This window comes from Gavia stellata, chromosome 18, assembly GCF_030936135.1.
Source record: "Gavia stellata isolate bGavSte3 chromosome 18, bGavSte3.hap2, whole genome shotgun sequence".
Classification (NCBI taxonomy): domain Eukaryota; kingdom Metazoa; phylum Chordata; class Aves; order Gaviiformes; family Gaviidae; genus Gavia; species Gavia stellata.
This window is the reverse complement of record NC_082611.1, coordinates 5752129-5765436: the sequence shown is the minus strand read 5'-3', so window position 1 is coordinate 5765436 and position 13308 is coordinate 5752129. Positions and strand designations below refer to the sequence as shown.

At 43.4% G+C, this 13308-nt stretch overlaps 1 protein-coding gene across 1 annotated transcript in view; it reads right to left on the bottom strand.

The window, feature by feature from the left end:
- TTYH3 (tweety family member 3) overlaps nucleotides 1-13308 on the bottom strand; it is a 74342-nt gene that overhangs the window by 20377 nt on the left and 40657 nt on the right. The window contains exons 3-7 of the mRNA XM_059826298.1: nucleotides 6383-6494; nucleotides 5540-5760; nucleotides 4657-4752; nucleotides 2043-2115; nucleotides 1639-1714 (exon numbers count right to left, since the gene is read on the bottom strand). Coding sequence (XP_059682281.1) covers nucleotides 1639-1714; nucleotides 2043-2115; nucleotides 4657-4752; nucleotides 5540-5760; nucleotides 6383-6494 — 578 coding nt within the window. The remainder of the gene's footprint in view (nucleotides 1-1638; nucleotides 1715-2042; nucleotides 2116-4656; nucleotides 4753-5539; nucleotides 5761-6382; nucleotides 6495-13308) is intronic.

The window sequence follows — 13308 nt, the reverse complement described above, 5'->3', positions numbered from 1 at the left end:
GTTAGCGTCCAAATGAATGCTACTGATAAACAGAAAACTGCAGGAGCCAAGCAGACAAGGACAACTGAAATGGAGAAGTAGCACAAAGGGGCATTTCTTCAGTTTCCCAGGGTCAATCTAATTGTTACCAAACATGCTCCAGAGCTGATTTGGGTTACCACATTATTACAAGCGCAGCTGGTATTAGCATCAGATATTTCCCCTTGGCCTCACTGACCCATTTGCCTCCTTGAACAACTAGGAGGCTAGCTTAGTACCTGAAGCCACACCTTCACCACCTTCACAGCCAAGAGAGAATTTTCATCTTGTGCAGTGTTAAACACTCATTCTCTTCCCTTATTGCATTTCTTTGTTACAAAGACCCTTCTGTATTGAGCTGCCTGGCTCTATCCTCTCCTTCCTGGGAAATCAATAAATAAGGCATTCCAAAAATAAACTGTAGGGGGGTAATGTCAACCTGCATACACTCTTTTATACTACATTCTGCCTCCAGACATAAAACATTTCTTATTGCATCCAACCCCTGCATCCTCAGCTATAGCTACATACCTAATTCCCTATCAGTTGCACAGTAAGAGGCAACATCTGGCTAAGCACATGGCCGTACACTAGACCTTCTGTACACAAGGTGAAGATTCTCCAATTCTGCTAAAGAACCAGGAAAAACACAACTGGCTCTTTTTGCAAATCAGTGTCATTGCTTATTTGTGTTTTATCATACACAGAACTACATAGAAGAACTATCAGGGAAAAGAGAAGGTCAGAGAAAAGAAAAGTTAACTTTGTTAATCAGCAAACTCAGTCCTGAAAAATACTTTTCCTTTTGAGCACTAATGGTATCTCTGTTGGCAGGTGCTCAACCACTGTTTTATTAAGCCACAGTTCTGAACCACTTTTGCCCCCCCGAGGTCCAAATGGGAGGCACCCCTCATCTCACCAACCACTTGAGTCTAAATTAGGAGCAACAAACCCCAAATCCATCAGTGCTTCAGCTGGATGCCACTGTGATGCAGGCATATTGCTTTAAATGGAACAGGATAAACAAAGCAGTCAAAATACTACATTTATAATGGAAAGGGAAATTCATACTTCTCTTTGTGGCTGTTTCCATTCATCTACCCTTTAAATTAGCTTTAAGGAGACTCCTAATTCATAGCCACCATAAAAGAGAAAATTATATATATTTGTTGATAACAGATATAAAAGTAAGTATTCTAGATTCTGGAACACAGACTCAAGAGCAAGTTTTAAAAATTACAACTCAAACTGCACACTGCTATTGCCACAGTTCTGTCACTTAGAGAGGAGAACAAGACTCAAGAGTGCTACATTTAAAGCAAAATAATCCAGGGACTTCTGTTATTCTGTCTTATCAGTTACTTCCACCTAAGGGCCAAGACAGAAGAAAGGTTCTGAAGGCCCTTCTGACAAAAAAAAGCATACACACGCACTTCTGACTGGAATATAAATGCTTCTTTGGGAAGAACATTGGTTTTCCAGAGCTCCACACACATATGCTTTTCCCACTGTATGCAAGCTCCTCTGTTCCAAACAGCCTTAAATTCTCAGCTACTGCCATGCTCCTATGTGACAGCTGGAGCCAAAGTACCCCATGCCAAAGCCAGTCCCAGCACTTACCAGCACTAAGCACCGCGTTCTCTTCAACCACTTTTGAGACATAAGCATCGGGGTTAATACAGAAGTCACTGGAGCCCTAGATAGATGCAAGACAAATGGGAAAAGGAGTATCAAAGAACACCAATATCAAAGAGCAGTTGAGCCAGGTTAACATCAAGGAACCCTCTATTACAGGGGTGTTTCAGATGCTGAAGTCTCTCCACTAGCACTGCTTTACACAACCACAGCAGTACTAGCTAGCACACCACGGAGGAAGGAGGAGCTCTATACTTTTCACAGATGCAAATTTCTAGGACAGCTACTTAGAACAAGATGCACTATAAAACAGGCACAGTGTAAAATTAATCTTGTGTCTGATAAACCTGCAGCAAAGGGTGAATGGGGCTTGGATCAGAGCCACTTACCACAGCGACAGCCAACTCCAGACCCAAGGATCCCCAGCTGACAATCAGGGCAAACACCCCAAGCAAGCACACCCTGTGGGAGACAGACAGATGGCAGATGTAGAAGCTCTGATTTCAAGCAGATCCTTTCACAAGATGTATTATTTGGAATCCAAAGCAATTACAAAACCCAAGAAATTATCAACCACTGTATCTTCAGATAAACCAACCCATTTTATACAGCGTGGACAGCAGCAACCAGAGAAGTTTATGTCCAGCAGTTGGTTCCCACACTACCTGGCCCTGGGGCCATAGAGAAGGAAGAAGAGGGTGGAAGCAAGGTCTTACCCTGCTTCTAGCAGGGAAGCCAAAGGCACAGAGACAAAGGGATGGCTGTAGGGAAGGCAGATTGAGAGATGGATAACTACAATCCCATCACTTTCACTATTCCCATTCTGGACTTTACCTCCCCAGTCCAAAGATTTTCAAAGAAAAATATGTCATGTCAAAAAACCACAAAACAATACTGATCCAAAATTAGACAAATACATCGTGTTTCTAGAATAAATGAGGTTGTCAGGTATAAGCACTGCACAGCTACAGACAGTGGGAGGGAATACTCAGCCCCTGTTAGGACACCTGACTTTGGTTCCAAGCTGCATGCATCTGAACAGCACCTAAAGCATCCAGGAGACAGTCAGTCACCTGCAGGCAAACAGTTCAGAGCAACAGTTTAGGTGCCTACCACTGCCATGCTAATCCATCTCTGCGCAGATTTGAAAGTTTTGCTCTAATAGCTGGACCTCATTACTGACAGAAATAGTGGGAAGTGTCTGCTATCAAGCAGACACAAGGCAGAGGGATGACAGAGCAGTGGTCTCAGTGACATTCAGCTAGCACACATCAGTGGAAAAGGCTTTTGCACTTCCCCAACCAGCACATCAGCTCTTCACCTTTGCTGTCAGTATGAGCACTAGAGATACTTAGGCAAAAGTGCTCCTCAGGTATGGGGATGCAGACTAATAAGCAGTTTTGTTTTATGTATCCCTGTCTTCAAAGTAAAGGGACACTGGCTTGCTCTTTCAGGGATGCTTTTTCCTTCAGACTTTGAAACACAAGTAGGTTCCTCCTGCCCACCTCCTGAAGAAAACAAAAGAAAAACCTGTTCATAACCAAGATATTCTTTATTCAACCCTAGTGCAAGCACCTCTGTGAGGAAGGGACATATGTCTTTTCTGCTACATTTGTCTCATTGAAGACTGCAGCTTCAAAAAGAAAAAAACAAATCCATGGGTCTCCATTTGAAAAAAAAATAAAAAACCTCTCAGTTTACCAACTTATTTTAATTCTAAATAATCCCTATTCAGTGAATGGATCCATGGTTCATCTTACAGAAATAACGGAGCTTCACCAGACTGACCTCTGCGCAGCACTCTGGAATAAGACGCTAAAAACTTTATTATACTTTTTCCAAATGGGTGCAAAAATTATGAGCCATGGATCAGCAAGGTTCTATGGGGTTACGACATAAGGACAACACAGCTTGGTGCCTCCAGCTGAGCATGGTAATCAATAAGACACATTTGTTGTTTTACTTCAAATGAAGATGACCGGGTCAGTAACTGATTGCTTGGCTAAAAGATCTAAAACTGGCATTTCACCATCTTGCTTGGCTGTGATACACTTGCTTCTTTATGCCATGTGCTCCCTTTGGGGAATGCCTTAATATGAACTTCTGGCTAACAGGGAATGAGATTCTAATTTAAACCCTGGGTTTACCATCTGTGCATACACTTGGACTTTAGTCTGTATAACCTGCCAGGTATGAAGTCATCTGGCAAACAGTAAATCTGAATACGCATTCCAATTATTAATGGCATCACCATGTACCAGGATAAACTCTTGGCCATGTCAGCTGTCAAACTGTCACTGTGTTTATGATACCGGTATCTTTGCCAAATATGCCAAGCTAAACCAAGCTACAAGGTAGGGAGAGGAATATTTTTTTCTTGTAATGGGGCCTGAGCACAGCAGCATTTGCAGTGCTTTTTAGAAACAGACACGCATTAATAGTGTGGTACCATGGCAACAAGACTCCTCCTCACAACTGTACAAACCATTGCTTGTTCTCAGTTTAACATTTCTACAGGTGTGACAGCCAAAGGTAAACAAGAGCAGATCGTGACACAAAAGGCATGCTACCAGGTTGTGTTGACATATGCAATGCTTATCATCCATTAGCAAATGCCTTCCACCACTGTAGAGAATTAAAGGCAGATTTTTTTTTTTTTAAAACCTGTAAATTTAAGGGAGGATGTTCACATTACTATCTCCCAGCAAACAGACGCTACCCAGCGAAAGGCAGACTGCCCAGATGAGTTCCTGGTTTTTGATGCAATGGACACCAGTACCATCACATTTTATAGCTCAAGAACCTTCCTGTGAACATCTCTCATGTAGCCGTAATCCTACCCACAGAGCTACACTCCACAAAGTTTGTCTACACTGAGGGGCAAATTTAAGATGTTCAGTCTCAGAAGTCCTTGAAATCAACTGACAAGAGTCTAGAGGTTTAAACTAGCAGGCACTTGCATTCAGCTGACCTTTTATGCGCTGTGCCTGGGTCAGGACTTACCCCATAAGAATGGCCCTGGAGTTTCTAATGAGCCCAAAGAGCACCAGCAAGCAAATCAGGACATGGAACAGGAGCAGGCCCAGGTACCCCAGCCACCTGCAGCAAAAAAACCACAACACATAATCTGCAAAGGAAAACTGGTGTATAAAAGGCACAGATCAAGAAGCTAGTGTGACCTCTGGGGAAAAATGTAGCCCTTCTTTCCTTCAAGTAAAAGCCACCACTAATGATTAATTTCCAGAGAGCTCTGGATATTTGCTGGATCTGGACTCGAGGCAGATAAAAGCATTTATACAACACCACCAGCATACACAGTTGTTGAGAACGCAACTGGACACCATCAGGTGAAGAACAGGCATTGCAGCTTCTTGAACTTCCTAGACATTTGTTAGAAAATGCTTCAGTTATTCCACATGTGTGGATAGAGGATTTTTTTGTGGAATCCATTACACGCAATCTTTTATTGAAGAAGTTTAATAAAAAGGAACATTAGGGTACAGTGTTAACATATGGAACTAGTTCAGTTTTCCACTCTATTTAGTTAGTGTCACACAACTACAATGCACTTATTAGAACACAAGAGTAGCTATCTCTGGGGCTGGTTTTTTTCCCCAGTGTTATAACACAAGCTACAGATTTTGTACATTGAGAGTAAGTTTCCCTTCAGCTGGTGATAAATATAGTTAAGAAAAAGAGTTGCTGCCATGCATTTTGATTTAAGTGATATGCAATTTTACTATAAGAAACAAATCAGCTGTGTGGGCCATGAACACCTGCAGTAATATATACAGCCTTTGGCTCAGCCACCCAGAACATGCACATCACTGTTGCAAGACAGGCCAAAACAGATGTTACAACCACTACACTACAGCATGCTACGCACCTGTACCAGTCATAGAGGTCAATCTGAATTGCCAGCTCCTCCAGAGACAGCTCTTCATTCTTCCAAAAGGGGATCTCAGTTGTTTGCCTGACCAGATCATCCAAGAGACCTTGCAGTTTCTGGATAACATGCAGGTAGTCTGTCTGCTTCGTGAACATCTCCTCCAGGATGAGCAAGTTTGGTTCCACTGTTTGGTTCAGGGCCACTGCAGTATCTAGTACCTATAGTATGGCAAAGAAAAAAAAATAATTAAAAGACAGGCAGTCAAGGAAGTAAAAGAGAATTCATCCTTACTAACAAGTTACGGACACCTTCCAGATTACCAGTCCTCTGTCTTAAGAAGCTCAGACTGCTTACCCTTCAAAAGCAACTTCTAAGCATCTATGAAGTAGATTGGTTGCAAGGAGTCCAATGATGGCATCTCAGCTGAGCCTTTAAGACATGTACACATTTTACAGCCATCAGGGTTGCAGAATGATACCATGAAATTAGAGGTAGCACAGTAACAACTGATTGTTCTAAAATGATACATTTTACTAAGAGACTTGTGTGCTTTGGCCTGCCTCCTCTTCCGGGTGTAGAAGAGAGCTGATCAGAAGCTGTTTTTAAACTTAGCGAAGAGAAGACTTCATTTAACAAGCTGTGTTTGCTTTGATATTTTTAGAAGAGCTGAAGAAAGCACCACTCCATTAACGGAAATTTTAGCACATCTCTAAGCCCAGAGACTAACAAAAAAAAAAGAGGAAGAGACACAGGCACAGCCAGATTCAAGAGAAGAGGTGCTGAGCAAGTCTGCTCATTCCCACACTCCCCATTTGCTAGCACGTCTCCCCTGGTGCTTACCCGGTCCTGGACACCTGCCACAGTGCGGTTTGCATGGCGTAGCGAGTACGTCAGCCGGTGAATGCCGTCACTGGTCTCTCCATTCCCGTAGAAGCCAACAGCAATTCCAGCACTGCAGAGAAAGCCAGCAAGAAAGGGTGGAGTTAAAGCTAAAAGGCAAGCTATATAATGCACAGCTTACTGCTACACAGCACCTTTTGTAGTCACATCAGCACTCTCCACAGAAAGGGAAGCCGTGTGCCTCCACAAAGGGTAGCTGGGGTAGTCATGCTCCTCAGCCACCACTAAAAAAAATTCACCTGTAAACATTCACCTGTGTCTTCCACACAGCCAACAATTCTCTTTACAGCATCCAGCAGAACATGTATGTTTCACTTATGGTACAACAATGAAAATCTGTTCGAGAACTGTTAGAGTTCAGATCTAGCCACAGGCAACCAGAAATCCAGCCAGCCAAGCAGCTCTCCAGTGGTTCCTGCAAAAGCTACCATTGCTGTGTCAGGAGATGCGTGCCTTCTTCTGGGCATGAAATACAGATTGTTTCGTTACTTTTTTTTAAAAGCAGGACACACAGAGTTTGCATTGACTACTTGCCCATGGTGGTGGTTTCTCTAGATACATTATCCACACCCTCTTCTCTGCACTGTGAAATATCTATGAACATCATCTATCTTGATTTATCTTCCCATTAGAAGCATTTGTGTCACACTGATTTAGAGTACTGGGAAGGAAGGCTTAATAACTTACTGAGACAAAAGGTTTATTTATTTTTAAAGCAAGTGAATTTCAAGCTTGCAGACACAATTCAACTCCAGCTGCTTAGCAAATTACCACCTATCAGCTGATTTGCCATAACTGTCCGCACATATCAGTCTGTCCCAATTATGAAGTAAACCATATTAGCTTAAGCCTCACTTAAAGGAGGAAGATCCTGTAAATGAGTTGCAACCAGGAGATTATCTCATGCAAGTCAGCGATACCTCTTCTATTAAGACATCGCTGCAGGAACTCACAGTTCCTCTTCCCAAGCCCATCTTTCCTAATAATAGAGGAAGAAAGAACTTGTGAGGGGGTCACACAACTAAACTCAGGGCAAACAAATTTTACCAAGATACAAGTTTCCTATTCTCATGTCATATTTAGCTTCAGAGCACCCAGGATCATTTCTGGGAAGGTTCTCAAGACACCAAGGTTGAGTTTGTGGTAGTGGAAAGGAACGTGGCGGTGGTTTTGGTGTAAGTCTAAGTGATTCTGGATGAAACACTTAGCTTCTTTACAACAGCTTTGTGCTTGGGTTATAGCACTGCCCACACAGAGTTGGTTTGAGAGAGGAATGAAAGAGGAAGGGAACAAGCGAAACAAAAGCTTTCAGAACAAGTAAGCGCAGTGCTTTTAACAGGAAGGGTCACTAAAGGATGTTGGGCATTCTTCACCACCATCACCACCCAGCTGGGAAGTGAACCCAAGCAGGCAGGCCAGACGGGGCTTTGTCTAGATAACAGACCCTTGCACAGATTTGCTCTGGCACGTACGTCAATCTGCAGTCCAAACGACTGTTTGTGCTCTTGCTCCTCTCCTGCAGGAAGAGGGCATCCCTCCTTTCCTGGGCTCATCCACTTCAGAAAGACTGAGAAGAACAATATAGTTCACCTGGCTGCATTTCTACTTTCTCCTCATACATACAAGAAATGGAAGCAAAGATCACGCACTGGAAGCGGATCCATGATGAAAATCTGTATCAGCCTCATGCTTTTTCCAGCAATTGAATCTCCATAGATTATAGAGAGCTTGGCTCATAAAAGCCTCAGCTGAAGAGTCTTCCTGGGACAGTAGGCAGCCTACGTCATATACAGAAAGAGAGGCAGCAGGTATGTGACTCTTAATATTTAGTGTTAATAGAAGAAATCAGCCTCTTTCTTCACAACACCATTCCTCAAACATCTTCCTAATGCAAATGATGCTGATAATTAGAGAGAGAAAAGCCCTCTGCATTCCTCCCTGGTTGCAGCTATTATCAGAGCTTGATAACGCATGCCTAGGGTGCACGGGGGTGGAGGGGGTACGAAATATGCACACACCCCTCCCCCTGAACTAGAGAGATTACAGATCCAGAGCTATGCCCAGGATAAGGCAACTCAGCATCCCATCGTGGAAACTACAAACCTCTGGCTTGAATTTCCCCTTGTCTTATCAGAGCAAAGAGATTCAGACAGACCCTTTCACTCTCCTGAGCTGCAGAAAACTTTAACAGTTGTTTCTACTATAGACACCAAACAAACCCCAGAACATTCTTGACATTGAATATGCAGATCTGACCCCTTTAATCGGTGAGCGATTTTTATTCAGCCTGTTACAGCTACTAGAAGCCTATTCTTTCAGCAAAGGCTTGGTAAGTGCCCAAAACCTGCTGCTTGCCTCTCAGTATTCTCAGCACAGTAGCACTGTTTTGGTGGAAAAGACTCCGAAACAGCACTCTGAAGTAGCTACAGTCATCTTGTCCTTAAAGATGCAGCACAGCTAGGTATATTAGCCAGTTAACTCAAAGGTACCATTTATGAAGTGCTAGCAACTACGGGCAAGTGACTCGAAACTTGTTACCCTATTCAAGGCAGAACACCCCAGCAGCCATCCTCGTAGGCTTCCTATCCAGCCCTGCACGAACCACAGCTTCAGCCGCTCTTAACCCACCCTCTAGGCACAGTCAGTACTCCTGAAAGAAAACAGTGGAGCGACAGGAATTGGGATAAGAGCCATTTAATTCAAGTAACAAATTCCTGTAGACATGCATATCACACATTCACTGGAAACTACACAAAAAGCATTGATTATTCCACTAGTACCCAGCAAAAGCCAGCTCTGCATTCACATCCTGTGCTAGCAAGAGCCATTTACACATCCATTCCTTCTCCTAGGAGCAAGATGTACAGTTTGGTGGCAGTTGCCCTTTCTATCATGCTAGAGAGGGAAGGAAACCATCCCCAAAGCCCATGCTGGGGGCAGCTGTCCGGACCCACGTGGTGACTGAGGAGGGGGCAGAGCTGAAGGGCAGGCAGCGGGGGGAACTGCCGGTGGGGGAAGAGGAGAGAACCTCTGCTGTTTAATTTTCTGTTTGCATTTGGCTTCATCTAAATCCAACAGTTGTTTCAAATCCCTGCCTACACACACTGGTGTAAGTTGCTATTGTTTAAAGCAGATTAACAACTAGTGCAAATCCCTAAACTACCTTTTATTTGATTAAAGGGAAACAGAGGGGCTCCTTCTATTTAAGCACATTCTTTAAAAGTAAAAATAGATCAACTCATCTTAACCCAACAGCATAATTCCTTGAGGTCAGGACAAATCACATGGCTTTTTGCACAAACCCCGGGAGGCTCTGTAGCCTAAGATTCAGCAGATCCATCTCCCAGTACAAGATGACAAAATCATCGCCCAATGGGGAAGCCTGCATTTCTGTCACGCAGTGTGGATACAAGAACAGCATTCCTGAATGACACAGCTTTTTTCCACCCTAGCACCCTCTGGCAGATACTCCAACGCATTTTCAATGCTTCTATAGGAAAGTCATCTCCACTTGTGCTATTCTTGCTTCTGTCACACTCCCTGCCCTAGCACACACACCTTTCCTCCTGAATCCACACCATCCCATCCTCAGTTCTTCCTTCCAAACCTACCTTTGTCAGTCTCCTGTTGCTTCTACTACCCCCACCTCTCCCTTGCCTTCCTTCTCACTCATATTTTTGAATAAAAATCTTTTTTTAAAAAAAAGTTCTAAAATCAAATCAATCTACCAAGCTCTCACGGGCCATTTAAAAAGTTGCTCCTGCTGTTCAATACTGCAATTTAAAAAGCCACTTGGCTACTCAGTCATTTTGGTAAGTTTTAGGAACTTATGTTAAGTCAAAAAACCACTGTACTCCCGAGATTAACATTATCATCACCGGTGCACAGCCACAGAAACACACTAGAGAGACAGTACGCTATACCAGCTCTTCCAAGAGTTCTATGACCTGAGACAGAAGAGCAGCATGCCATGATTTCTATGCATTCCTACAGATACAACAGTATGATTTAAAGTACTGCAGGTTGTATACACACACTTCAGTATCACTTTTCAGCAAGACTCAAGAAAGTCAAGTCTGGACAACAGATTTCCTGTTGTTTGTATGCAAGAGTCACACGGGCTTAGGACATCCCTTGATTTTTCTTTTCTGGTTCTTTATCAAGTGTAATTCCAAATCCACTTGCAACACGACCTGCAAAAAAACCATTTTCTGGATTATGCAAGGTATACGTGAACAGCAAAGCGTTAATCTTATGCAGAGAGCATATACATGCCTTCTGGTGCAGAGATCCTCCCCTTGCAATACCCACGCACACACAGTGAAAACCCCTCTGGGTACCCAGTCACCAGTCTGAAAAGACGAACACTAGCCATTCACATCACATCCTTAGAAATGAATAATCTAACTACACCAAGTCATCTTTAATTACAGGAACTTCATAAGGAGAGCCCTTTTTAGACTTCATGTTCTCAGGAGGAATGTTAATTTGTCTGTCTAATTACCACCTTGCACTTTCGCACCAAAGGGAAGTGCTATTACTGGCACTTGAGAAAGCAAGTTTTCACCATCTATTTTTACCATTTCTTTCAGGTACCCTCTCCATGAAGCTTCCTACCCACCTTCGGAGCTGAGCTCCCTTCTGGGAGAGTTAGGGTCAACCTAACTGGTGAATGAGATGATTTGTAAGACAACTCCCCTTGCACAGAAACTGACTGAAATTGGTAAAGACTAGAAATGAACTAAATATTCAAGGAATAATCTAGGCAATCATTCCTGCATCTTTGTGGCTAGAGCAACTGGGAAGACTCATTAGAGAGACATTTTGCTGGAGAGGCCCTATTAACCAGTTATGCCTTCCTGCTGGCTCAGCATTCTCCCTTTTGTGCAAGAAATATCGAGTCATTAAGAAACAGCGATCCATACTACTCAGCAGGATTCACAGTACAAACAGCCCTCTAGGATTAAGTACACCTAGATAAGCATCCACTAAGGCACGGCTGGACTTAACCAGAGTTAACTAGTTCTCAGCTAGGAAGACAACAGTCTACTTCATGGTCTACTGCCTCTCAGGTCAGCCCACTGTCAGGCAGACCTTCAGAATAGCCTTATTCCCAATCACTCTGAAACATAACAGCATCTGCCAGTCTGGCACTTCTGTTATGTGTAACGCACAGCTAAGGTAAAGATTAGTCCACTGGATATACCCTAACTGTTGGTATCTAACTGGGACTTCCTGCTAGCACAGACTAGATTCTTTGCTTATCACAGAAGCTGTATTTGCATTCCCAGCCAGACGCTGAGCACAGAGTGCCAAGAGGCACCGGTTCGAGTGCACTGACACATCCAGCCACTCTAAGAGGGGCAGAAAACTGATCTCGGCTTTGCAGGAGAGCGGCAGCACTTGGACAGCACCTTCACTCACCACGGATGGTACCAACCTGCTATTGCTCATGCACACCAACTTCAGAGTGCAAATCTAAAACTTAAAAAGGTCAAGACAAATATTCATGCAGCATCACTGTAGATTCAGGTAGACTCTTAATTTTAAGGATACTCCTGCATTTAATACTTTTAAAAACAAATGGTACATCAAGGATAAGAACCAATGGTTCAGATTTTGAGGAAGCCTAGCAGTTTTCCAGTTTGCGGATTTGACTGGGAGTCGCATCAAGTTTACCAGAATTTATATGCTTACCTTCCAACTGTAAATTGTCTCATGCACGCTCTGGGAGACGTGCAGAATACCTCCTTCTCACCCCTTCACAATTAAAAAGAAACACAACTACCACACTCCGCAGCAGCTGTCTTGGACACATATGCTGCATAACAATGGCTAACAAGAGCCTGTAGCAGCAGCACAACTATAAATAGCATCAGCTAGAGCTTCTGTAAGAAAGGGTTAGGACCACAGCACTTTCAGTGGATTGGAATGGATGCAGCTGAAGCTCTTGAGATCACTAAGAAGAAAGGTGAATGAGGCTGAGATTTCTTCTTTGCAAGTTGTTCTCTGGTTTACCTTTCCATTCCAGGCACCTATTTGCAGTCAGCAAAGCACGGAAGAGCTCCCTGCAAAGATGGCAATATTGGCTAGTGCACTAGCTCGCCTCCTCAACGCTGAGCCCCTGCCTCTACAGGCAAATCCATCCCCAGCTGCTAAACTCACAACATCATGTCTGCTCTGCAGTGTTTGTTCCAGTACTTCAGGGGTTTTCTATTCTCTTAAGTATGTGCCTTGAAAGAGCAAATACATAAATGCATTAGTGGCACAATCTAGTCCTTGAACAGCTAAGCCTGGCCTTCAAGCAACATGCTCGCCTCCAAAAAGATCACATACCAGATCCACCACCTATCAGCAGGTTAATGGAAAAAGCAAACCACAAGCCACTGCAAAATACAATTGCCTCACTGTTATCTTCTTTCTGAATATGGGACTGCTCCCAGACCTGCTAGCCCTGCGGAGGGGCAACTAACCCTGGAGTCTTGGGCAAGAGTAGATGATGCTTGGAATTGGTAAAGAAACGCAGTACTCAATCTCAGGGCACATGTCCATAGAGCTCAGAATTTTCATTCTGCCCAAGTCAAACCCAACTAAGTCCAAGGCTCCTTCAGAAGTCTGCAAATACATCCCTGCTCTCAGATGCCCCATCATTAACTTTCTAGGAAATGGGATCCTCATCTGTGTTGACTGAAAAAAAAAACCAACCCAGAAAAACAAAGAAGATGTGAATTCTCTCCTTTTAACTTCTTCTGCACATGTTCTCTGCTAATTACTTAATTTTTCTTGTTTTTCAGCGACCCTTCTTTACACCTCACCTCCAAAAGCTTCTATTGCTCAGTCATAACCTGAAACAGTGCTGACTCTAA